Source organism: Anomaloglossus baeobatrachus, chromosome 1 (genome assembly GCF_048569485.1).
Source record: "Anomaloglossus baeobatrachus isolate aAnoBae1 chromosome 1, aAnoBae1.hap1, whole genome shotgun sequence".
Taxonomy (NCBI): domain Eukaryota; kingdom Metazoa; phylum Chordata; class Amphibia; order Anura; family Aromobatidae; genus Anomaloglossus; species Anomaloglossus baeobatrachus.
The window spans coordinates 63,124,904-63,152,376 of record NC_134353.1 but is presented as its reverse complement, the minus strand read 5'-3'; the positions used below and the strand labels follow the sequence as shown (position 1 = coordinate 63,152,376).

The window sequence follows — 27,473 nt, the reverse complement described above, 5'->3', positions numbered from 1 at the left end:
TGTAATACTTTGTGTGGCCTCCGGAGGCATAAGCTATACACCCAATTGTCTGGGTCTCCCAATTGGAGCTAGAAGAAAAGGAATTTACGGTAAGTAAACAAAATTCCCTTCTTCCTATTTAGCTGTCGGAATCTCTTTTCTTTGTCGCTCCATTGGGAGACCCAGACAATTGGGTGTATAGGCTATGCCTCCTGAGGCCGCACAAAGTATTATACAAAGTGTAAAGCCCCTCCCCTTCTGCCTATACACCCCCCGTGCTCCCACGGGCTCCTCAGTTTTTTGCTTTGTGCGAAGGAGGTCAGACACGCACGCACAGCTCCACAGATTGGTCAGCAGCAGCTGCTGACCATGTCGGATGGAAGAAAAGTGGGCCCATATAGAGCCCCCAGCATGCTCCCTTCTCACCCCACTCTTGTCGGTGGTGTTGTAAGGTTGAGGTATCCATTGCGGGTACGGAGGCTGGAGCCCACATGCTGTTTTCCTTCCCCATCCCCCTCAGGGCTCTGGGTGAAGTGGGATCCTATCGGTCTCCAGGCACTGAGACCGTGCTTCATCCACAACTCCTGGGAGACTGCTGGATAGGAGCCAGGTATCGTTCAGGGACATGGCCCTGCTACTTGGAGGTACTCTGTATCCCTGTGGGGACAGCGCACAGCAACACTCCAGCTTTGCTGGGTGTGCTAGTGCACCGGGGACCACGGCACTGACCGGGTTAATATGTGCCATTACACACTCAGCGTTGCTGAGTGTGTTTATGTATAGGGACTGCCGCACTGACCGCCGCGGCCATGGAAACACTGCGGCGCGGCTGGGACTTGTAGTGCGCCGGGGACTTTCACGCCGGCCGCGCTTTTACGGCGGCCGCGTTTATTACTAGAGTCCCCGGCTTTTTGCGGCCTAGTTTCCTTTCCTCCCGCCCACAGCCCTGACAGGCAGGGGAAGGGCGGGACGCTGCACAGAACGAGCAGCACTGAGGGCTGGAGCATGCTTTGCATACTCCACCCCTCTCACTGTGCACAGTGCGGGCACCAGTTCCCGCTATTTCTGGGTCACGCCCACGGCTCCCTCCTCTCCTCAGGACGCCGGCAGCCATTCCTGTCAGCTCCTCGGACGCTGCAGAGGGGGACAAAGTCTGGGAGACCCAGGCAGGGACTCTGGTGGCCTCACAACCGCTTTAGGCGGGTGGTAAGCAGCACCTGTGGTGCTAGCCCCATTGTGCAGTAGTGTAACATTATATGTTTATGGTATATATGTTTTACACTGTATGGTGCACAGTTGATTTCTGGCTATATACCCTATTGTGTTACTCAGGGAAGATAATAGCATGGCGCCCACGAAAGGCAGGGGTGCCAAAACACAGGCTTATTATGTTGCCTGCGCCGCATGTACGACCCCGCTACCGGCAGGTTCCACTGACCCTCATTGTGTGCACTGTTCGGCCCCTGTGGCACTTACTCAGCCGGAGCCTCTGCTAGGGGGGGCCCAGGTGGAGCCACTTGCTAACACTGTTCAGGTGACGGGGACGGAGTTTGCAAAACTCTCTGAGACTATGGCTAAGATACTAGAAGCCTTGCAGTCCAGACTGGTATCTCAGCACAGGGACTCTGTTGATTCTTTGTTCCCGGGCCCACCTCAGCTGGACCAACAATGTCCTCCCGGGGTGTCTCATGGATCCCAGGCTGAGGGTTCTGACACAGACCCCGGCCCCAGACCGACTAAGCGAGCTCGCTTAGATTTTCCCTTGACATCATCATACTGTGCAGGGTCTCAGAGGGGGGGGGGAATCTCTGGTTGATGATGCGGAGACAGCTGATCAGGATTCTGATCCTGAGGCCGCTCTCAATCTTGATACTCCGGACGGGGGCGCCATAGTGAACGATCTTATTGCGTCCATCAATCGTATGTTGGATATTTCTCCTTCAGCTCCTCCGGTGGAGGAGTCAGCTTCTCAGCAGGAGAAATTCCGTTTCAGGTTTCCCAAGCGTACAAAGAGTATGTTTCTGGACCACTCTGATTTCAGAGAGGCAGTCCAGAATCACCATGCTTGTCCAGATAAGCGTTTTTCTAAGCGCCTTAAGGATACACATTATCCTTTTTCCCCCTGACGTGGTCAAAAGTTGGGCTCAGTGTCCCAAAGTGGATCCTCCAATCTCCAGACTGGCAGCTAGATCCATACTTGCAGTGGAAGATGGGGCTTCACTCAAAGATGCCACTGACAGGCAGATGGAACTCTGGTTGAAATCCATCTATGAAGCTATCGGCGCTTCTTTTGCCCCAGCGTTCGCAGCCGTATGGGCGCTACAAGCTATCTCAGCAGGTCAAGCGCAAATTGACGCAGCCACACGCACGTCCGCGCCACAGGTGGCGTCCATAACCACTCAGACGTCGGCATTTGCGTCTTACGCTATTAATGCTGTCCTGGACTCTGCGAGCCGTACGGCGGTTGCAGCCGCCAATTCGGTGGTACTCCGCAGGGCCTTGTGGCTACGGGAATGGAAGGCAGATTCTGTTTCCAAAAAGCGCTTAACCAGTTTGCCAATTTCTGGCGACCGATTGTTTGGCGAGCGTTTGGATGAAATCATCAAACAATCCAAGGGAAAGGATACATCCTTACCCCAGCCCAAACCGAACATACCCCAACAGAGGAAGGGGCAGTCGAGGTTTCGGTCCTTTCGGGGCGCGGGCAGGTCCCAGTTCTCCTCGTCCAAAAGGCCTCAGAAAGATCAAAGGAACTCTGACGCATGGCGGGCTAAGTCACGTCCTAAAAAGGCCACCGGAGGTGCCGCTACCAAAGCGGCTTCCTCATGACTTTCGGCCTCCTCACTCCGCATCTTCGGTCGGTGGCAGGCTCTCCCGCTTTTGCGACGCCTGGCTGCCACGGGTAAAAGACCGTTGGGTGATAGACATTCTGTCTCACGGTTACAAGATAGAGTTCACCTCTCGTCCCCCGACTCGATTCTTCAGGTCATCCCCGCCTCCCGAGCGAGCCGAGGCTCTTCTGCAGGCGCTGGGCACTCTGAAGGCAGAGGGAGTGGTGGTCCCTGTTCCTCTTCAGCAACAGGGCCACGGTTTTTACTCCAACCTGTTTGTGGTCCCGAAGAAGGACGGGTCTTTCCGTCCTGTCCTGGACCTGAAACTGCTCAACAAACACGTAAGGACCAGGCGGTTCCGGATGGAATCCCTCCGCTCCGTCATCGCCTCAATGTCCCAAGGAGATTTCCCCCCCCCCATCCCCAGCCGGCGTACAGTTCTGGTGACTGCATATGCTTTTTAGCAAATACCGCTAAGGTTATCCATGGTTTATATGAATACCTTTGATGATCCGTCACTATTCAGTCTGTCTATACAAAGTGTTTTTTTGTTTTTCTTTTATGTGTTGCTCACGGAGATTGTTTTTTTTTTTTCTTTTTAATAATCTGCTGTGTTCCTTCCAGAAACTGATGTTGCAGAGAAGCCTCCGAAAGAAGAAACCATTGTGGAAAGTGCGACCCCCGACTATGCTGCTGGTCTCGTCTCTACACAGGTAATGAATGGCCGCTATGGCAGAAATCCCTGTGCAGAAGGTTGAGGCAATGTACCCACGGATTTTGCCACAGAAAACCTGCGGATTTATCTGGATTTTCCAAATAAATCCGCAGGTTTGCGAAAGTACTGACACTCCCTATGTTATCCTATGGAATTTGGGGAGTGCAGTGTCCATGCTGTGGAATATGCTGTGGATGTCCCGCAGCCACACTTAACTGCATGTCAATTATTCATGCGGAAATCTCTGTGGAATTCCCGCTCCTCCACTATGGAGAATTCTGCAGGTATTTCCGCTCTTGTCCCGCAGCAAAAATGCTCGAATCCCACAGCAATGGAAACTGCGGATTCCAGGGATCAGCTGCGGTAAACCTGCGGATATATCCGTGGGTACATTGTCCCGTGGACACACAGGCTTAGGCCTTACATACTGTGTGCAATCAGCACATCATAGTAATGTCAGGTTGTCAATGTGTGAGGCCTCGGTCAGACATTAAGGTTAGGTCATGTAACAGTCTACGGGCGCGGGTTCAGTGTTTTTATTGTTTTTATGCTTTGCATGCAATGAATGAAAGCTGCTTTCCGCTCGATTACACCTGTCAATTTCTTTTCACATACATGGAAAAATGGAGAGTATACCGGCTCCATCTTGGATCCACATCTCATCCGCTTTTCTACTAAAGGGAGGGAAATTAAGTTGAAGCTTCACATGGAAAACTAACGGCCATCCATTCACTTAAAGGCGTTGTACAGTACTTTACATTGATGGCCTCTAACACTAGAAGTCCCAGGAATTTCGAGCTCCATAGGGTTTCAATGGTAGAAATGTTAAATGACCCCTCTCTGGGACTTCTAGTGTTAAGGAGCGGTTATCGACATCCGATCGGTGGAAAGCGACGCCTGGCCCCGCTGCCAATCAACTGTTCACCTGATGTGATCTTTTGTGGAGAGGAACAGTGCAGCTCCGCCAACTGTATTGTGGCCGCGGCCAAGTACTGCACGTCCATCCCTTATTCCTGCAGTGAGATCAGCTTGCGCATATAACCGTACTAGACAAACCCTTTTTAAATAGCCAATTTTGGTTCAAGACAACAGGCAACGTTTGGTCCTGACTAGCGATGAACAAGCGCCACCATGCTCGGGTACTCGTAACCAGCGGTCAGACGCTCGTTTGGGCACAACTCGAGTAATCTAGTATAATAGAAGTCAATGGAGAACTTAAGCTTGAGTTTTCCATTGACTTTCATTATACTTAATTCGCACCCACCCGTGCGTCTGACTGCTTAAGAGTACTGAGCACCTGATAATGGAAATGCGGCCATGTTTTTAGTTTTGGGTTTATTTTTTTTGGGGGGGGTTATGGACATGTGAAAATAACAGTGGGTCTGTGAGCTCTTGTCCTCATTCAGATATATTTCTTTGTCGCTCCATTGGGAGACCCAGACAATTGGGGTGTATAGCTTATGCCTCCGGAGGTCACACAAAGCATTACACTTAAAAGTGTAAACCCCTCCCCTCTGCCTATACACCCTCCCGTGCATCACGGGCTCCTCAGTTTTATTGCTTTGTGGAAGGAGGCACACATCCACGCAAGCTCCACATTTTAGTCAGCAGCAGCTGCTGACTATATCGGATGGAAGAAAAGTGGGCCCATACAGGGCTCCCGGCATGCTTCCTTCTCACCCCACTCGGGTCGGCGGTGCTGTTAAGGTTGAGGTACCCATTGTGGGTACACAGGCAGGAGCCACATGCTGTTTTCCTTCCCCATCCCTTAGAGGCTCTGGGTGAAGTGGGATCCTGAACGGTCACCAGGCGCTGGGACCGCGCTCCCTCCGCAGCCCCTGGGGGAATCTGCTGGACAGGAGCCGGGTATCATCAGAGACAAGGCCCTGCGACTCTGAGGTACTCTGTGTCCCCTTGGGGACGGCGCATAGTGCGCCTGGGTAATAGACACTGCAGCAGCTGCTGGGTGTGTTAGTGCGCCGGGACTACCGCGCTGGCCGCGCTTGTTTGCCGGCCGCGCTTATAACTTTAGTCCCCGGCTTTTGCGGCCTAGTGCCGCATATTCCCGCCCCCGGGCCTGCCAGTCAGGGGTAAGGGAGGGACGCTGCGCTGGACGTCAGCGCTGAGGGCAAGAGCATACTTTGTATCCTCCTCCCCCCTCACTGAGCACCGTGGGGCACCAGATTCCCGCACTTTTACAGGCACGCCCACGGCCCCCTCCTCCTCTCTGAACGCCGGCAGCCATTGCTACAAGATGCTGGAGAACTTCAGAGGGGAGACAACTGAGCTCCACAGCTCTGGGAGGCCCAGGCAGGGATCTGGTGGTCACACAACCGCTGGGAGCGGTCGGTAAGCCGCACCTGTTACTAGGTGCTGGTCCCCCTGGGTGCCGAACTGTATATTTATATGCTTATAGTGTATACATTTACTCTGTACGGCCTCACTGTTAGCGTTTGGCTATATACCCTCTCTGATTATTCTAAGAGGAGAAACAGCATGTCGTCTGCAAAAAGCAAGGGTACCAAAGCACAGGCTTACTTTGCAACCTGTACCTCATGTGCGGCAATGCTTCCTGCAGGTTCCACCTACCCTCATTGTGTGCAATGCTCGGCCCCTGTGACACTCACTCAGCCGGAGTCTCAGCCACTGGTGGGACCCCCGGCCCAGGTGGAACCTCCGGCCCCCACTGTCCAGGTGACAGGGACAGAGTTTGCAGTATTTGTTGACAAACTTTCTGAGTCTATGGATAGATGGTCTGCTAAGATACTGGAAGCTTTGCAGTCCAGACCTGTAACACAGGCCCCGGGCACTGTTGATTCATTGCCCCCATGCCCCCCTCGGTCGGAGCAGCAGGATGAAGCAGATACGGCAGATCAGGACTCTGATCCTGACGCCGCGCTCAACCTTGATACGCCTGAAGGGGACGCCATAGTAAACGACCTTATAGCGTCAATCAATCAGGTGTTAGATCTTTCTCCTCCACCCCTTCCGATTGAGGAGTCAGCTTCTCAGCAGGAGAAATTTCATTTTAGGTTTCCCAAACGTACACGGAGTGCGTTTCTTGATCACTCCGACTTCAAAGACGCAGTCCAGAAGCACTGAGCTTTTTCGGATAAGCGCTTTACTAAGCGACTTCATGACACACGTTATCCCTTCCCCCCTGACGTAGTCAAGGGTTGGGCCCAGTGTCCCAAGGTGGATCCTCCAGTCTCTAGACTGGCGGCCAGATCCATAGTTGCAGTGGCAGATGGTGCATCACTCAAGGATGCCACTGACAGGCAGATAGAGCTCCTGATGAAATCCATCTATGAGGCTATCGGCGCGTCCTTTGCTCCGGCATTTGCTGCCGTATGGGCACTACAAACTATCTCAGCTTGTCAGTCTGAGATTAATGCAGTCACACGAGCCGCGACTCCGCAGGTTGTGTCATTAACCTCTCAGGCGTCGGCGTTTGCGTCCTACGCCATGAATGCGGTACTAGACTCTGCGAGCCGTACAGCGGTAGCATCCGCCAATTCAGTGGCAGTCCGCAGGGCCATGTGGCTACGTGAATGGAAGGCAGACTCTGCTTCCAAGAAGTTTTTAACCGGTTTGCCGTTTTCTGGCGACCGCCTGTTTGGCGAGCAATTGGATGAAATCATTAAACAATCCAAGGGTAAGGACTCGTCCTTACCCCAGTCCAAACCTAACAGACCTCAACAACGGAAGGTACAATCGAGGTTTCGGTCCTTTCGGCCCTCAGGCAGGTCTCAATTCTCCTCGTCCAACAGGCCTCAAAAGGATCAGAGGAACTCTGATTCATGGCGGTCTAAGGCACGTCCTAAAAAGACTGCCGGAGGAACCGCTCCCAAAGCGGCCTCCTCATGACTTGCGGACTCCCCAAACCGCATCCTCGGTCGGTGGCAGGCTCTCCCGCTTTTGCGACGCCTGGTTCCCACATGTCCAAGACCGATGGGTGAGAGACATTCTGTCTCACGGTTACAGGATAGAGTTCAATTCTCGTCCTCCGATTCGTTTCTTCAGAACATCTCCGCCCCCCGAGCGAGCCGATGCTCTTCTTCAGGCGGTGAACTCTCTGAAGGCAGAAGGAGTAGTTATCCCCGTTCCCCTTCAGCAATGGGGTCACGGTTTTTACTCCAACTTGTTTGTCGTACCAAAAAAGGACGGATCTTTCCGTCCCGTCCTGGACCTCAAACTGCTCAACAAACACGTGAAAACCAGACGATTCCGGATGGAATCTCTCCGCTCAGTCATCGCCTCGATGTCCCAAGGAGACTTCCTAGCCTCAATCGATATCAAGGATGCTTATCTCCACGTGCCGATTGCACCAGAGCATCAGTGCTTCCTGCGTTTCGCCATCGGGGACGAACACCTTCAGTTCGTGGCATTGCCTTTCGGCCTGGCAACAGCCCCAAGGGTCTTCACCAAGGTCATGGCAACAGTGGTTGCAGTCCTACACTCTCAGGGACACTCAGTGATCCCTTACTTGGACGATCTTCTTGTCAAGGCCCCCTCTCGGGTGGCATGCCAACACAGCCTGAACATTGCTCTGGAGACACTCCAGAGGTTCGGGTGGATCATCAATTTCCCAAAGTCAAAACTGACACCGACACAATCGCTGACATATCTCGGGATGGAGTTTCACACTCTCCCAGCGATAGTGAAACTTCCGCTGGACAAACAACGATCACTACAGACAGGGGTGCGATCTCTCCTCCGAGCCCAGTCGCACCCCTTGAGACGCCTCATGCACTTCCTAGGGAAGATGGTGGCAGCAATGGAGGCAGTTCCATTTGCACAGTTTCATCTGCGTCCTCTTCAATGGGACATTCTCCGCAAATGGGACAGGAAATCGACGTCCCTCGACAGGAACGTCTCCCTTTCTCGGGCAGCCAAGGCATCCCTTCAGTGGTGGCTTCTTCCCACTTCTTTGTCGAAGGGGAAATCCTTCCTGCCCCCATCCTGGGCTGTGGTCACGACGGACGCGAGTCTGTCAGGGTGGGGAGCGGTCTTCCTCCACCACAGGGCTCAGGGTACCTGGACTCAGCCAGAGTCCTCCCTTCAGATCAATGTTCTGGAGATAAGGGCAGTGTATCTAGCCCTGAAGGCGTTCCAGCCGTGGCTGGAAGGCAGGCAGATCCGAATTCAGTCGGACAACGCCACGGCGGTGGCATACATCAACCACCAAGGCGGCACGCGCAGTCGGCAAGCCTTCCAGGAAGTGCGGCGGATTCTGCTGTGGGTGGAAACCACAGCCTCCACCATCTCCGCAGTACACATCCCGGGCGTAGAAAACTGGGAAGCAGATTTTCTCAGTCGTCAGGGCATGGATGCGGGGGAATGGTCCCTGCACCCAGAAGTGTTTCAGGAGATCTGTTGCCGCTGGGGGAAGCCGGACGTCGACCTAATGGCGTCCCGGCACAACAACAAGGTCCCGGCATTCATGGCACGGTCTCAAGATCACAGAGCTCTGGCGGCAGACGCCTTAGTTCAGGATTGGTCGCAGTTTCAACTGCCTTATGTCTTTCCTCCTCTGGCACTGCTGCCCAGAGTGTTACGCAAGATCAGGTCCGACTGCCGCCGCGCCCTCCTCGTCGCCCCAGACTGGCCAAGGAGGTCGTGGTACCCGGATCTGTGGCATCTCACGGTGGGTCAACCGTGGGCACTACCAGACCGACTAGACTTGCTGTCTCAAGGGCCATTTTTCCATCTGAATTCTGCGGCCCTCAACCTGACTGTGTGGCCATTGAGTCCTGGATCCTAGCGTCTTCAGGATTATCTCAAGACGTCATTGCCACTATGAGACAGGCCAGGAAACCAACGTCAGCCAAGATCTACCACAGGACGTGGAGGATCTTCTTATCCTGGTGCTCTGATCAGGGTTTTATTCCCTGGCCATTTGCCTTGCCCACTTTTCTTTCCTTCCTTCAATCCGGAATGGAAAAGGGGCTGTCCCTCGGCTCTCTTAAGGGACAAGTCTCTGCGCTCTCTGTATTTTTTCAAAAGCGTCTAGCAAGGCTTCCGCAAGTACGCACGTTCCTGCAGGGGGTTTGCCACATAGTCCCCCCTTACAAGCGCCCGCTAAAACCCTGGGATCTGAACAGGGTGCTAATGGCTCTTCAGAAACCACCTTTCTTCGTCGCTCCATTGGGAGACCCAGACGATTGGGTGTATAGCTACTGCCTCCGGAGGCCACACAAAGCATTACACTAAAAAGTGTAAGGCCCCTCCCCTTCTGGCTATACACCCCCAGTGGGATCACTGGCTCACCAGTTTTCTGCTTTGTGCGAAGGAGGTCAGACATCCACGCATAGCTCCACTGTTTAGTCAGCAGTAGCTGCTGACTATATCGGATGGAAGAAAAGAGGGCCCATATAGGGCCCCCAGCATGCTCCCTTCTCACCCCGCTTGTGGTTTGTAAGGTTGAGGTACCTATTGCTGGTACGGCGGCTGGAGCCCACATGCTGTTTTCCTTCCACATCCCCCTGAGGGGCTCTGAGGAAGTGGGATCTTACCGGCCCCAAAGCCCTGAGGCCGGGCTCCATCCACAGACCCATTGAACCTGCTGGATACGGAGCTGGGTACCGTTCAGGGACATGGCCCTGCACCATTCAGGTACTCTGTGTCCCCGTACACACAGGCACAGCACACTCCAGACTTGCTGGGTGTGCTAGTGCGCCGGGGACAGTAAAGGGTTACAGTCACTGCAGCCTAGCTGAGTGACTTTATGTATGGGGAACTACCGCTCCGGGAGCGGCGGCGCGGCTGGGACTTGTAGTGCGCCGGGGACTTAGCGCCGACCGCGCTTTTACGGCGGCGGCGCTTATAAATCCAGTCCCCGGCTTTTGCGGCCTAGCTCCGCTTCGTTCCCGCCCCCACCCTGTCAATCAGGGTAGGGGAGAGACGCTGTACAATCAGCAGCGCCGAGGGCTGGAGCCTTATTTACATGCTCCAGCCCTCTCACTGGACACTGTGGGACGCCGGTTTCCCGCTCTGACTTGGGGGCATGCCCACGGCCCGCCCCTACTCACACGAGCTGGAGAAGACGCCGGCAGCCATTCCTGCAGTCCGAGCTGAGAGATCGGACTCTGGGCAACCAGGCACAGGACTAGGGCGACCACACACCCGCTTATAGGCGGGCGGTAAGTGGCACCTGAAGTGCTGACCCCACTAAATACCGCAGTTGTCCATTTGTATTTTTATGCTTACACTGCATAGGTCGCTATCTTTGGCTATATGCCCTCTTAGATGGCGACACATCAGCAGCAGGAAAGCATGGGTGCTAAGGCACAGGCTTTCTATGCTGCTTGTATTGCACGTACTGAAGTGTTCATGTGTATTTATGCTTGTATGCTATACACTGCACTGTACGGTCGCTAGTCTGGGCTATTTTCGCCTAGAATGACTAGACTACAGCAGCAGAAAAGCAGGGGTGCTGAGGCACAGGTTTTTTCTATGCTGCTTGTATTGCAGGGGTTGCAGTGTTCATTTGTACTTATGCTTGTATGCTATACATTGCATTGTACGGTCGCCATTATTGGCTCTATGTCCTAGATGGCTAGTCGGCAGCAGCATATAAGCAACACAGGCTTTCGATGCTGTTTTTACTGCATGTGATACTGTTCCACGGCACTGAACCCCATTGTGTGCAATGCTCCCCTGGAGCACTTGGTCAGCCGGGGTCTCTACTAGACGTGGCCAAAGGAACCACCTGTCAACCCTGTCCAAGGACAGGGATGGAGTTGCAATGGGATAGAGACTTGCAGTCCGGACAGGCCATGGGCAATCTGGATCATTGCTCCCTGGCCACCCTCATTGGGAATAAAATCGGTGCTCCGGGGGGGGGTCCCAGGAGGCTCTCTGTATGATGAGGCAGACGTAGCTCATCAGGACTTTGATCCTGACAACGCTCTCAATCCGGATACACCGGATGGTGACGCCATAAGGAATGATCCTATAGCGTCCATCAATGGAATGTTGGATCTTTTCTCCCTCAGCTCCCCCAGCGGAGGAGTCAGCTTCACAGCAGGAGAAGTCCCATTTCAGTAGCTCAAACGTATATTGAGTATTTTTCTGGCCACGCTGACTTCAGAGAAGCAGTCCAGGAACACCACGCTTACCAGATAAGCGTTTTCTCCAAACGTATTAAGGATACACGTTATCCTTTTCCCCCTGACGTGGTCAAGCGCGGGACCCAGGGTCCAAAGGTGGATTCTCCAATCTCCAGGCTTGCGGCTAGAGCTATAGTTGCAGTGGAGATGGGACTTCACTTAAAGATGCCAGACAGATGGACTCTGGTTGAAATCTGTCTATGAGGCTATCGGCGTGTCGGTTGCTCCGGCATTTACAGCCGTATGGGCACCCTAAGCTTTTCAGCTGTTCTTGCACAGCTGGTCTTGAGCATATGTACATTTGTGCCGCAGGGGCGTCCGTAACCTCGCAATGTCTGCATTGCGACTTACCCTATTAATGCTGTCCTGGAAGGACAGTCGAGGTTTCGGTCCTTCCCAAGCTCGGGCAGGTCCCAATTGTCCTCGTCCAGAAGAGCTGAAAAGCCTCAGAGGGGCTCAGTTTCCGGGGGCTCAATCACGCCCAAGGAAGGCAGCCGGAGGAACCGCTACCAAGGCGGTCTCCTCATGACTCTCAGCTCTCTCATCTCTCCGCATCCGCGGTTGATGGCAGACTCGCTCGCCTTTGGCGACATTTAGCTGCCACAGGTCACAGACCGGTGGGTGAGGGACATTGTGCCCACGTGCACAGGACAGAGTTCTGTTCTCGTCCTCCGACTCGATTCTTCAGAACGTCCCCACCTCCCCACCGAGCCGATGCTCTTCTGCAGGCAGAAGGAGTGGTAATCCCTGTTCCTCTTCAGGAACAAGACACGGTTTTCCTCCAATCTGGTTGTGGTGCCAAAAAAGGATGGCTCTTTCCGTTCCGTTCTGGACCTAAAACTGCTCAACAAGCACGTGGAGGCCAGGCGGTTCCGGATGAAACCCTCCGCTCCGTCATTGCCTCAATGTCTCAAGGATATTTCCTAGCATCAATAGACATCAAAGATGCTTATCTCCACGTGCCGATTGCTACAGAGCACCAATGTTTTCTACGTTTCGTGATGGGAGACGACCATCTTCAGTTCGTAGCTCTGCCATTCGGTCTGGCGACAACCCCACGGGTGTTCACCAAGGTCATGGCGGCAGTGGTAGCAGTCTTGCACTCACAGGGACACTCTGTGATCCCTTACTTGGACGATCTACGTGTCAAAGCACCCTCTCAAGAGGCATGCCAACTCAGCCTGAATGTTGCGCTGGAGACTCTCCAGACGTTCGGGTGGATCATCGACTTCTCAAAGTCAAACCTGTCACCGACCCAATCACTAACGTATCTTGGCATGGAGTTTCATAGCCTGTCAGCGCTAGTGAAGCTTCCGCTGGACAAGCAGCGGTCACTACAGACTGGGGTGCAGACTCTCCGTCAAGGTCAGTCGCACTCCTTAAGACGCCTCATGCACTTCCTCGGGAAGATGGTGGCGGCAATGGAGGCGGTTCCGTTTGCGCAGTTTCACTGCGTCCTCTTATTGGGACATTCTCCGCCAATGGGACGGGAAGTCAACATCCCTGAACAGGAAAGTATCCTTTCGGAAGGACTCTCTGCAATGGTGGCTTCTTCCCACCTCATTATCACAGGGAAGATCCTTCCTACCACCGTCTTGGGCGGTAGTCACGACAGACGCGAGTCTGTCAGGGTGGGGAGCAGTTTTTCTCCACCACAGGGCTCAGGGTACGTGGACTCAGCAGGAGTCCACCCTTCAGATCCATGTTCTGGAAATCAGAGCAGTGTATCTTGCCCTACTAGCCTTCCAGCAGTGGCTGGAAGGAAAGCAGATCCGAATTCAGTCGGACAACTCCACAGCGGTGGCATACATCAATCACCAAGGAGGGACACGCAGTCGGCAAGCCTTCCAGGAAGTCCGGCGGATTCTGACGTGGGTGGAAGCCACGGCCTCCACCGTATCCGCAGTTCACATCCCCGGCGTAGAAAACTGGGAAGCAGACTTCCTCAGCCGCCAGGGCATGGACGCAGGGGAATGGTCCCTTCACCCGGACGTGTTTCAGGAAATCTGTAGCCGCTGGGGAAGGCCGGACGTCGACCTAATGGCGTCCAGGCACAACAACAAGGTCCCAACCTTCATAGCACGGTCTCGCGATCACAGAACTCTGGCGGCAGACGCCTTAGTGCAAGATTGGTCGCAGTTCCGGCTCCCTTATGTGTTTCCACCTCTGGCACTCTTGCCCAGAGTGCTACGCAAGATCAGATCCGACTGCAGCCGCGTCATACTCGTCGCCCCAGACTGGCCAAGGAGGGCGTGGTATCCGGATCTGTGGCATCTCACGGTCGGCCAACCGTCGGCACTACCAGACCGACCAGACTTACTGTCCCAAGGGCCGTTTTTCCATCGGAATTCTGCGGCCCTGAACCTGACTGTGTGGCCATTGAGTCCTGGATCCTAGGGTCTTCAGGATTATCCCAAGGGGTCGTTGCCACCATGAGACAGGCTAGGAAGCCCACGTCCGCTAAGATCTACCACAGAACGTGGAGGATATTCTTATCCTGGTGCTCTGCTCAGGGAGTGTCTCCCTGGCCTTTTGCATTGCCTACCTTTCTTTCTTTCCTGCAATCTGGGTTAGAAAAAGGTTTGTCGCTCGGCTCCCTTAAAGGGCAAGTCTCGGCGCTATCCGTCTTTTTTCAAAAGCGTCTAGCACGGCTTCCTAAGGTGCGCACGTTCCTGCAGGGGGTTTGTCATATTGTACCCCCGTACAAGCGGCCGTTAGATCCATGGGATCTGAACAGGGTACTAGTTGCCCTCCAGAAGCCGCCCTTCGAGCCTCTGAGGGAGGTTTCACTTTCTAGACTATCACAGAAAGTGGCTTTTCTGGTAGCGATCACATCTCTTCGGAGAGTGTCTGAGCTAGCAGCGCTGTCATCCAAGGCTCCTTTCCTGGTCTTCCACCAGGACAAGGTAGTGCTGCGCCCTATTCAGGAGTTTCTCCCGAAGGTGGTATCCTCTTTTCATCTTAATCAGGATATCTCTTTGCCTTCTTTTTGTCCTCATGCAGTTCATCGGTATGAGAAGAATTTACATTTGTTAGATCTGGTGAGAGCACTCAGAATCTACATTTCCCGCACGGCGCCCCTGCGCCGCTCCGATGCACTCTTTGTCCTTGTCGCTGGTAAGCGCAAAGGGTCGCAGGCTTCCAAAGCCACCCTGGCTCGATGGATCAAAGAACCAATTCTTGAAGCCTACCGTTCTGCTGGGCTTCCGGTTCCATCAGGGCTGAAGGCCCATTCTACCAGAGCCGTGGGTGCGTCCTGGGCATTACGACACCAGGCTACGGCTCAACAGGTGTGCCAGGCAGCTACCTGGTCGAGTCTGCACACTTTCACCAAACATTATCAGGTGCATACCTACGCTTCGGCGGACGCCAGCCTAGGTAGAAGAGTCCTGCAGGCGGCGGTTGCCTCCTCGTAGGGGAGAGCTGTTTTGCAGCTCTAACTTGAGGTATTAATTTACCCACCCAGGGACAGCTTTTGGACGTCCCAATCGTCTGGGTCTCCCAATGGAGCGACGAAGAAGGGAATTTTGTTACTTACCGTAAATTCCTTTTCTTCTAGCTCCTATTGGGAGACCCAGCACCCGCCCTGTTGTCCTTCGGGATTTTTGGGTTTTTTCGGGTACACATGTTGTTCATGTTGAACGGTTTTTCAGTTCTCCGATGTTACTCGGAGTGAATTTGTTTAACCAAGTTATTGGCTTTCCTCCTTCTTGCTTTTGCACTAAAACTGGTGAGCCAGTGATCCCACTGGGGGTGTATAGCCAGAAGGGGAGGGGCCTTACACTTTTTAGTGTAATGCTTTGTGTGGCCTCCGGAGGCAGTAGCTATACACCCAATCGTCTGGGTCTCCCAATAGGAGCTAGAAGAAAAGGAATTTACGGTAAGTAACAAAATTCCCTTCTTCGAGCCAATGAGAGATATTTCTCTTTCTCGCCTCTCGCAGAAGGTGGTCTTCCTAGTGGCAGTCACATCACTTCGCAGAGTGTCTGAGCTAGCTGCACTGTCATGCAAAGCTCCCTTCCTGGTGTTTCACCAGGACAAGGTGGTTCTGCGTCCGGTTCCGGAATTTCTCCCGAAGGTGGTATCCCCTTTTCATCTCAATCAGGATATCTCCTTACCTTCTCTTTGTCCACATCCAGTTCACCAATGTGAAAAGGATTTGCACTCGTTAGATCTTGTGAGAGCACTCCGGCTCTACATTTCTCGTACGGCGCCCCTGCGCCGCTCGGATGCGCTCTTTGTCCTTGTCGCTGGCCAGCGTAAAGGGTCGCAGGCTTCCAAGTCAACCTTGGCTCGGTGGATCAAGGAACCAATTCTTGAAGCCTACCGTTCTTCTGGCCTTCCGGTCCCTTCAGGACTGAAAGCCCATTCTACCAGAGCCGTGGGTGCGTCCTGGGCATTGCGGCACCAGGCTACGGCTCAGCAGGTGTGTCAGGCGGCTACCTGGTCGAGTCTGCACACTTTCACGAAACACTATCAGGTGCATACCTACGCTTCGGCAGATGCCAGATTAGGTAGGCGAGTCCTCCAGGCGGCGGTTGCCCACCTGTAGGAAGGGCCCGTCTTTCGGCTCTATTACCGGGGTATTCTTTACCCACCCAGGGACTGCTTTTGGACGTCCCAATTGTCTGGGTCTCCCAATGGAGCGACAAAGAAGAAGGGAATTTTGTTTACTTACCGTAAATTCCTTTTCTTCTAGCTCCTATTGGGAGACCCAGCACCCGCCCCTGTGCCCTTCGGGCTGTTGTTCTTTTGTATACACATGTTGTTCATGTTGAATTGTTCTTTGGTTCATGGTTTAAGTTCTCCGAACATCCTTCGGATTGAATTTACCTTAGACCAATTTATAAGTTTCCTCCTTCCTGCTTTTGCACCAAAACTGATGGGCCCGTGATGCACGGGAGGGTGTATAGGCAGAGGGGAGGGGTTTACACTTTTAAGTGTAATGCTTTGTGTGACCTCCGGAGGCAGAAGCTATACACCCCAATTGTCTGGGTCTCCCAATTGGAGCTAGAAGAAAAGGAATTTACGGTAAGTAAACAAAATTCCCTTCTTTTCACACATTCTATGTATTAGTTTCACGGATGGAGCACATACTCATTATAGTCTGTAGGACTGCTCACGTCACATTTTTTTCATTTGTGGACCTTGTCTGTGCAAAAACCAGATGTGTCCGTTTTTTTTGGTTTGTTTTTTTTTTCCCGGCATCACATATGAAAATGTTCAATAAAAGTCTACGGGTGCATGAAAATGACAGACTGCACATGGATGGTATCGGTGTACAGTCCGTGTGCTCCCTGTCATTAAGGCTGCTTTGACACATCAGTTTGTTTTTGGTTTTTTTCTCATCAGGCACAATCCGGCTCAAAAACCTATGCAACTGATGCGGCGAAAAAAAACAGATCCGTTGCATACGTATTTCCATGCGGCCCGTCCGTTTTTTGACGGATCCGGTTTGATACTGAGTATGCGCAGTTCAAAAACCTGCGTCCATAGGCTTGCATTGTAAATCGCAACGGATCTGGCGCAATGCGGTTTTTCGACGCATACAAAAAAACGCTGCATGTAACGTTCCATCCGGCCGCTGCATCGGCTAAATATGCCGCATCCGGCAAAAAACGGACGCAACGCAAGGCCATGCGCCACAATCTGGTGCTAATGCAAGTCTGAGGAAAAACACATCCGGCGGCAAAAAAAAAAAACGGATGGGTTTTTTCTGCAAAGCACCGGATTGTGCCTGATTGCAAAAAACTGATGTGTGAAAGCAGCCTTACATGGCAAAGCTAATCATTAACCCCATTACGACCGCGTTACGTTTTAAAACGGCACTAAAAAAGGGTACTTATTCCTTTCTGCCGTTTTAAAACGGCGGTCGGAAAAAAGGGTCTAGCGCCCCCCAGAGTCAGAAAATTTCCGGGGTCTCAGCTGCCGGGGGTAGCTGAGACCCTGGAGATCATGATTCTGGCCGGTTTTTCTGGTCCCCGCTCACCTGATGACCGGTATACACCGTATACCGATCATCAAGTTATAGTAAATGACCGCGCCGGTAAAAAATCATTTATCTCCCATCTGGCATGATCAAACATGCCAGATGGGAGATAAATCTTTTTCCCGGTTCCCTCCGGTCCCCTCGGTATCCCCAAAGTGCCCCCCCCGACCCCCAACCCCCTCCCGAAAATCCAAGATGGCCGCGCGCATCGGAGAGCACAGCAGCGCGCCGGCCGCATTTACAGTGTTCCTATGGTTTCTGTCGTATGTGCCATAACACATACGACAGAAACCTGCTCCCTAGGCCCTGCCGGGTCCCCCCCTACCCCCCCCTGGTGTCCCCCGGTGTCCCCCGGTGTCATACATACCGGAGCGCTGATCCCCCGCGGCCCCCTCCTCCTTCTCTGCAGACGCCGGTCACATGTGCCGAGCAGATGACAGCTTCCTGTGTTCAGGACGCTGGCTGCTGATGCTGCTCAGCACTGTGCAGCTGTGACCCGGGGAGAGTGGGTGCAGCTTTTTGCACCCACTCTCCTCAAATGGAGGGTCTGCCCTCCTAGAAAATGGGGGATACGTTCCCTGAACGTGTCCCCCATATTCTAGAAGGTCCAGAGGCGACGTGGGACGTCCAAATGGATTATAGTGGATTTTTTTTTTTCTTTTCAATAAATTGGTCAATCAGGGAATGTTTTGGGGAGTGTTTTTTCAAATAAATTTTTTTTTGTTGTCAATTTTTTTTCTTATTACTGTCAATTAGTTATGTCGGGTATCTGATAGACGCCGTGACATAACTAATTGCTGGGCTTGATGCCAGGTGACATTACACACCTGGTATCAACCCCATTCATTACCCCGTTAGCCAACGCACCAGGGCGCGGGATGAGCTGGGGCGAAGCGCCAGAATTGGCGCATCTAATGGATGCGCCACTTCTGGGGCGGCTGCGGCCTGCTATTTTTAGGCTGGGAAGAGTCCAATAACCATGGCTCTTCCCATCCTGAAAATACCAGACCCCAGCTGTCAGCTTCACCTTGGCTGGTGATCTAATTTGGGGGGACCCCACGTTTGTTTGTTTTTTTTAATTATTTATTTATAAATAATTAAAAAAAAAAAACAGCTTGGGGAGCCCTCCAAATTGATCACCAGACAAGATGAAGCTGTCAGCTGTGGTTTGCAGGCTACAGCTGTCTGCTTTACCCTAGCTGGCTATCAAAAATAGGGGGGACCCCACGTCATTTATTTTAATTTTTTTTTTTTTTTTTTTGGGCTAAATACAAGGCTAGGCATCCTTTAGTGTCACATGAAAGGCACTAAAGGGCGCCAGCTTAGAATATGCAGGGGGGTGGGACGTTATATATGTTTGACATCTATCCATTCATCCACTGTAGCATTTTACGCTGTGTGCCCACAATCAGGGTTTGCAGCGTTTTGGGCGCAGAGTGTTTTCCCTGCGTCCATAACGCTGCGTTGTGCAGTAGAAGCACAGTGGCAGGATTTTTAGAAATCCCGTGCCCACTGTGTTTCTTTTCTCCGCAGCACAAACCGACCTGTGGCGCAGCTTCCCGAGCCTCAGCATGTCAATTTATGCTGCGGAGATGAGTGTTCTTTGCAGGTAGAATAAAACTAAAGTCCACAGCAGCCTGAACCCAAATCGTGGGCATGGGCAGCTGCGTTCTCCCGTGGACAACACTCACATTTCTGCAGGAGGCTGACACTGTGTACTAGACGCCGTGTCGCTGGATCATGGCCACATAGCCTAAAGGCTACTTTACACGCTGCGATATCGGTCCCGATATCGCTAGTGTGGGTACCCGCCCCCATCTGTTGTGCGACACGGGCAAATCGCTGCCCGTGCCGCACAACATCGCGCAGACGCATCACACATACTTACCTGCCCGGCGACGTCGCTGTGACCGGCGAACAGCCTCCTTTCTAAGGGGGCGGTCCGTGTGGCATCACAGTGACGTCACTGAGCGGCCGCCCAATAGAAGCGGAGGGGCGGAGATGAGTGGCCGGAACATCCCGCCCACCTTCTTCCTTCCTCATAGCGGCCGGGAGGCAGGTAAGGAGAGGTTCCTCGTTCCTGCGGCGTCACACATAGCGATGTGTGCTGCCGCAGGAACGACGAACTACATCGTTACTGCTGCAGTAACGATAATCGAGAATGGACCCCCATGTCACCGATGAGCGATTTTGCACGTTTTTGCAACGATGCAAAATCGCTCATCGGTGTCACACGCAGCAACATCGCTAATGCGGCCGGATGTGCGTCACCAATTCCGTGACCCTAACGACTCCGCATTAGCGATGTCGCAGCGTGTAAAGCCCCCTTAACAGTGAGACATTTGTTGCTACAGCAACATTTTTGTGAAGTACCTGTGGATTCAAAATGCTTACTATACTCCTGAATAAAATCCAGTTTCCAAAATGAGGTCACTTGTGGGGGGTTTCTGATGTATAGGTACCCAAGGGGCCCTGCTAATGTGACATGGTGCGCGCAATTTACTTCAACTTTTCCAAAATTCAAATGGTGCTCCTTCCATTCCAAGCCCTCCCATTTATCCAAACAAAGGTTTTTGGCCACATGTGTGGTATCCCTGCGCTCACAAGAAATTAGATAACAACCTGTGGGGTACACGTTTTGTTGTTGCCTCTTGAAAAAGTGAAAAATGTGTCGCTAAATCAACATTTTTGTGAAAAAAATGAAAATTTCAATATGGCAACCTAAGCTTATCAAATTCTGTGAAGTATTCGTGGATTCAAAATGCTCTATATACACCTAGATTAAAGCCTTGAGGGGTCTTATTTCCAGAATGGGGTCACTTGTGGGGGACCTCCACTGCTTAGGCACCTCAGGGGCTCTCCTAATGCAACATGGCGTCCGCTATTGATTCCAGCCAATTTTGCAGTCAAACTGCACTCCTTCTCTTCTGAGCCCTGTAGTGTGCCCAAACAGTTGATTTCCACCACATACAAGATATCAACAAACTCAGGAGAAATTGCGCAATAAATTTCATGGTGATTTATTTCCTGTTACCCTTGTGAAAAAAAAAGCTACCTGGTTGAAGTAACAATTTTGTGGTAAAATTTTATTTTTTTATTTTCATGGCTCAACGTTATAAACTTCTGTAAAGCACCTGGAGGTTCAGGGTACTCACCAAACATCAAGATAAATTCCTTGAGGGGCCTAGTTTCCAATATGGGGTCACTTGTGGTGTTTTTTTGCTGTTTACGTACCTTAGGGGTCCTCCAAATGCGACATGGTGCCTGCAATCTTTTTCAGCCAAATTTCCTTTCCAAAATTCAAATATTGCTCCTTCCGTTCCAAGCCCTCCCATTTCTCCAAACAAAGGTTTCAGACCACAAGTGAGGTATCACCGCGCTCATAAAAAAGTGGGTAACAAACGTTGGGGTCAAATTTTTGGAATTACCTCTTGAAAAAGTGAAAAAATTGATGCTAAAGCAACATTTTTGAGAAAAAAATGAAAATTTTCAATGTGACAACGTAACGTTATCAAAATCTGTGAAGTACTTGTGGATCCAAAATGCTCACTATACCCCTAGATAGAAGCCTTAAGGGGTCTAGTTTCCAAAATGGTGTCACTTGTGAGGGGTTTCTGCTGTTTAGGTACCTTAGCGGACATGTAAATGCAACATGGTGCCCGCAATCTATTTCAGCCAAATTTGCTTTCCAAAATTCAAATATTGCTCCTTCTGTTCCGAGCCCTCCCATTTGTCCAAACAAAGGTTTCTGACCACATGTGGGGTATTGGCGCGCTCATAAGAAAGTGGGGAACAAGTTTTGGGGTTCATTTTGTTGTGTTATTTCTTCTAAAAGTGAATAAATTTGGGGTAGAGCAACATTTTAGGTAAAATTTTATTTTTTGCTTTTTTTCATTCCACTTTGCTTTAGTTCCTGTGAAGCACCTGAAGGGTTAATAAACTTCTTGGATGTGGTTTTGAGTACTTTGAGGGGTGCTGTTTTGAGAATGGTGTCACTTTTAGGTATTTTCTGTCACTTAGGCCTCTCAAAGTCACTTCAAATGTGATGTGGTCCCTAAAAAAATGGTTTTGTGAATTTTGTTGAAAAAATGGGAAATTGCAGATGAACTTTGACCCCTTCTAACTTCCTAACCCCAAAACATTTTGTTTCAGAAATTGCGCTAATGTAAAGTAGACATGTGGGAAATGTTATTTATTAACTGTTTTGTGTGACATAACTCTCTGGGTTAAGGGCATAAAAATTAAAAGTTTGAAAATTGCAAAATTTTCAAAATTTTCATCAAATTTCCGATTTTTTCACAAATAAAAGCAAAAAATATCGTTCTAAATTTATAACTATCATGAAGTACAATATGTCACGAAAAAACAATGTCAGAATCACCGGGATCCGTTGAAGCGTTCCAGAGTTATGACCTCATAAAGTGACACTGGTCAGAATTGCAAAAAATGGCCTGGGCATTAAGGACAAAACTGGCTTCGTCCTTAAGGGGTTAATTAGTAATTTATCCATACATGAAAATCACTAATGGTAAAAAGTGGCGCACAGACTGAACGCTGGTTAAGATCACACATGAGGTCAGCAAAGTAATCATAAAGTGATATTAAATATCTCCTACCGACTGTCTGTTCTGGAAATCTAAAGTATTTATAGGCAGCGAGTCTCGTTTAATACTAATTGTAAAAATTAATTTGCAGAAACTAGGTACCCTCAACAATGAGAGTGCGCTTCCATCTACAAGCTACCTGCCAGCGACTCCCAGTGTGGTGCCGTCCTCCTCCTACATCCCCGCATCCGAGGCCCAGCAAGGTGAGTGCATACGGCGTGCTCCCCAGCGGCTCCCCAGCGGCTCCACGGTCATCTTTTGGAAATCCAAACCCATTTTCTCAGTAATTAGGGCCTGATTACCATTACAGTCTTTTACTTAAATGCTGAAAGCCTCAAAACATTTGCAGGAAAGTGGTGTAGCTGGAGTAAAGAATCCCTGTAAGAGCAGAAATGCTTCAGCCTTAACTACTAATGATGGCCTCTGTGGGTAGTCATTCTTCAAAGGACATTATTTGGGTTTATCTTCAAGAAATGAATGGTAATGAATCACTCCTTCATAATACAGGTGGCTGGGTCAAATATGTTTTCATAATGCAGAATGTAACGGTTACGGCTGCTTCTTTAACCCCTGGGATATGCAAATACTCTTCTCTCCCCCCCCCCCCCTCCCCCCTCCTTTTTTTTTTTTTTTTTTTTTTTTTTTTTCCCCCCACCCAGTTGTATGGGGGGTGTGTGTGTGTGTGTGTGTGTGTGTGTGTGTGTGTATATTAAAATATTATAAAATATATAATTATATTACACACATACGTATAAATATATATTTATTTCTTTTTCGCTCTATTGGGAGACCCAGACAATTGGGTGTATAGGCTATGCCTCCGGAGGCCGCACAAAGTACTACACTTAAAAGTGTTAGGCCCCTCCCCTTCTGCCAATACACCCCCCCCGTGCTCCCACGGGCTGCTCAGTTTTTTGCTTTGTGCGAAGGAGGTCAGACACACACAGCACAGCTCCACAGATTAGTCAGCAGCAGCTGCTGACTATGTCGGATGGAAGAAAAGTGGGCCCATATAGGGCCCCCAGCATGCTCCCTTCTCACCCCACTCTTGTCGGCGGTGTTGTTAAGGTTGAGGTATCCATTGCGGGTACGGAGGCTGGAGCCCACATGCTGCTTTCCTTCCCCATCCCCCTCTGGGCTCTGGGTGAAGTGGGATCTTACCGGTCTCCAGGCACTGAGACCGTGCTCCATCCACAACTCCTGTGGAGCCTGATGGATAGGAGCCGAGTATCGTTCAGGGACATGGCCCTGCATCTTGGAGGTACTCTGTATCCCTGTGGGGACCGCGCACGGCATCACCTCAGCTTTGCTGGGTGTGCTAGTGCACCGGGGACCGCGGCGCTGACCGGGTCTATATGTGCCATTACACACTCAGCGTCGCTGAGTGTGTTTATATGTAAGGGCTACCGCACTAACCGCCGCTGCCATGGGACACTGCGGCGCGGCTGGGACTTGTAGTTCGCCGGGGACTTTCACGCCGGCCGCGCTTTTACGGCGGCCGCGTTTATTACTAGAGTCCCCGGCTTCCTTGCGGCCTAGTTTACTTTTCTCCCGCCCTCAGCCCTGACAGGCAGGGGGAAGGGCGGGACGCTGCACGGAGCGAGCAGCTCTGAGGGCTGGAGTATGATTTACATACTCCACCCCCCTCACTGTGCACGGTGTGAGCACCAGTTCGCGCTCTTTCTCGGCCACGCCCACAGCTCCCTCATCTCGTCAGGACGCCGCAGCCATTCCTGTCAGCTCCACCGACGCTGCAGAAGAGGGACAAGTCCTGGGAGACCCAGACACGGTCTCTGGTGGCCTCACAACCGCTTTAGGCGGCTGGTAAGCAGCACCTGTTGGTGCTAGCCCCATGGTGCTGTAGGGTATTGGTACATTATTTGTGTATCATATATACTTTACACTGTATGAGCACAGTGCATTCTGGCTATATACTCAAGGAAAACTATAGCATGGCGCCCACAAAAGGCAGGGGTGCCAAAACACAGGCTTATTATGCTGCCTGCGCCGCTTGTAAGACCCCACTACCGGCAGGTTCCACTGACCCTCATTGTGTGCAGTGTTCGACCCCTGTGCCACTTCTTCAGCCGGAGCCTATGCTAAGAGGGGCCCAGGGGGAGCCACCTGTTGGCACTGTCCAGGTGACGGGGACTGAGTTTGCTAAACTCTCTGAGACTATGGCTAAGATACTAGAAGCCTTGCAGTCCAGGCCGGTATCTCAGCAACGGGACCCTGTTGAATCGTTGTTCCCGGGCCCCCCTCAGTTGGACCAACAATGTCCTCCCGGGGTATCTCCTACATCCCAGTCTGAGGGTTCTGACTTAGACCCCAGCCCCAGATTGACTAAGCGGGCTCGCTTAGAATTTCCCTCGACATCATATTGTTTAGGGTCTCAGCGGGGGGAATCTTTGGTTGATGATGCGGAGACAGCTGATCAGGATTCTGATCCTGAGAGCGCTCTCAATCTTAATACTCCAGACGGGGACGCCATAGTAAACGATCTTATTGCGTCCATCCATCAGTTGCTGGATATTTCTCCCTCAGCCCCTCCGGCGGAGGAGTCAGCTTCTCAGCAGGAGAACTTTCGTTTCAGGTTTCCCAAGCGGACACAGAGTATGTTTCTAGACCACTCTGATTTCAGAGAGGCAATCCAGAATCACCATGCTTGTCCAGATAAGCGTTTTTCTAAGCGCCTTAAGGATACACGTTATCCTTTCCCCCCGGACGTGGTTAAAGGTTGGACTCAATGTCCCAAAGTGGATCCTCCAATCTCCAGACTGGCGGCTAGATCCATACTTGCAGTGGAAGATGGGGCCTCGCTCAAAGATGCCACTGACAGGCAGATGGAGCTCTGGTTGAAATCCATCTATGAAGCTATCGGAGCTTCTTTTGCCCCAGCATTCGCAGCCGTATGGGCGCTGCAAGCTATCTCAGCAGGTCAAGCGCAAATTGAAGCAGCCACATGCATAGGAAACGAACACCTGCAGTTCGTGACACTGCCATTCGGCCTGGCAACAGCCCCACGGGTTTTCACCAAGGTTATGGCTACAGTAGTTGCGGTCCTCCATTCTCAGGGTCACTCGGTGATCCCGTACTTGGACGATCTGTTGATCAAGGCACCCTCTCTAGAGGCATGCCAACACAGCCTCGACGCTACCCTGGAGACTCTCCAGAGTTTCGGGTGGATCATCAATTTTCCAAAGTCAAATCTGACACCGGCCCAATCGCTCACATACCTTGGCATGGAGTTTCATACCCTCTCAGCGATAGTGAAGCTTCCGCTGATCAAGCAGCGGTCACTACAGACAGGGGTACAATCTCTCCTTCAAGGCCAGTCACACCCCTTGAGGCGCCTCATGCACTTCCTGGGGAAGATGGTGGCAGCAATGGAAGCAGTCCCTTTCGCGCAGTTTCACCTGCGTCCTCTTCAATGGGACATCCTACGCAAATGGGACAGGAAGCCGACGTCCCTCGACAGGACCGTCTCCCTCTCTCAGGCGACCAAAGCTTCCCTTCGGTGGTGGCTTCTTCCCACTTCATTGTCGAAGGGGAAATCCTTCCTACCCCCATCCTGGGAAGTAGTCACGACGGACGCAAGTCTGTCAGGGTGGGGAGCGGTTTTTTCTCCACCACAGGGCTCAGGGTACGTGGACCCGGCAAGAGTCCTCGCTTCAGATCAATGTTCTGGAAATTCGGGCAGTGTATCTTGCCCTGAAAGCGTTCCAGCAGTGGCTGGAAGGCAAGCAGATCCGAATTCAGTCGGACAATTCTACAGCGGTGGCATACATCAACCACCAAGGCGGCACACGCAGTCGACAAGCCTTCCAGGAAGTCCGGCGGATTTTGATGTGGGTGGAAGCCACGGCCTCCACCATATCCGCAGTTCACATCCCAGGCGTGGAAAACTGGGAAGCAGATTATCTCAGTCGCCAGGGCATGGACGCAGGGGAATGGTCCCTTCACCCGGACGTGTTTCAGGAGATCTGTTGCCGCTGGGGGGTGCCGGACGTCGACCTCATGGCGTCCCGGCACAACAACAAGGTACCAACGTTCATGGCACGGTCTCAAGATCCCAGAGCTCTGGCGGCAGACGCCTTAGTTCAGGATTGGTCGCAGTTTCAGCTCCCTTATGTGTTTCCTCCGCTGGCACTGTTGCCCAGAGTGTTACGCAAGATCAGGGCCGACTGCCGCCGCGCCATCCTCGTCGCTCCAGACTGGCCGAGGAGGTCGTGGTACCCGGATCTGTGGCATCTCACGGTCGGCCAACCGTGGGCACTACCAGACCGACCAGACTTGCTGTCTCAAGGGCCGTTTTTCCCATCTGAATTCTGCGGCCCTCAACCTGACTGTGTGGCCATTGAGTCCTGGATCCTAGCGTCTTCAGGGTTATCTCAAGAAGTCATTGCCACTATGAGACAGGCTAGGAAACCAACGTCCGCCAAGATTTATCACAGGACGTGGAAAATTTTCCTGTCGTGGTGCTCTGCTCAGGGTTTTTCTCCCTGGCCATTTGCATTACCTACTTTTCTGTCCTTCCTTCAATCTGGACTGGAAAAGGGTTTGTCGCTCGGTTCCCTTAAGGGACAAGTTTCAGCGCTCTCTGTGTTTTTCCAGAAGCGCCTAGCTAGACTTCCACAGGTACGCACGTTCCTGCAGGGAGTTTGTCACATCGTTCCACCTTACAAGCGGCCGTTAGAACCCTGGGATCTAAACAGGGTGCTGATGGTTCTTCAGAAACCACCATTCGAGCCAATGAGAGATATCTCCCTCTCACGACTTTCGCAGAAAGTGGTTTTTCTAGTAGCAGTCACTTCTCTTCGGAGAGTGTCTGAGCTAGCAGCGTTGTCGTGCAAAGCCCCTTTTCTGGTTTTTCACCAGGACAAGGTGGTTCTACGTCCGGTTCCGGAATTTCTCCCTAAGGTGGTATCCCCCTTTCATCTCAATCAGGATATTTCCTTACCCTCTTTTTATCCTCATCCAGTTCACCAATGTGAAAAGGATTTGCACTTGTTAGATCTGGTGAGAGCACTCAGACTCTACATTTCTCGTACGGCGCCCCTGCGCCGCTCGGATGCACTCTTTGTCCTTGTCGCTGGCCAGCGTAAAGGGTCACAGGCTTCCAAATCAACCCTGGCTCGGTGGATCAAGGAGCCAATTATCGAAGCTTACCGTTCGGCTGGGCTTCCGGTTCCCTCAGGGCTGAAGGCCCATTCTACCAGAGCCGTGGGAGCGTCCTGGGCTTTG

The 27,473-nt window shown here is 51.9% G+C and overlaps 1 protein-coding gene across 1 annotated transcript in view; it reads left to right on the top strand.

Moving 5' to 3' along the window:
- The window catches only part of NELFA (negative elongation factor complex member A), a 114,444-nt gene that overhangs the window by 40,210 nt on the left and 46,761 nt on the right, over positions 1-27,473 (top strand). Inside the window, exons 7-8 of the mRNA XM_075332886.1 lie at positions 3,435-3,523; positions 22,321-22,432. Of these exons, the coding sequence (XP_075189001.1) occupies positions 3,435-3,523; positions 22,321-22,432 (201 nt within the window). The remainder of the gene's footprint in view (positions 1-3,434; positions 3,524-22,320; positions 22,433-27,473) is intronic.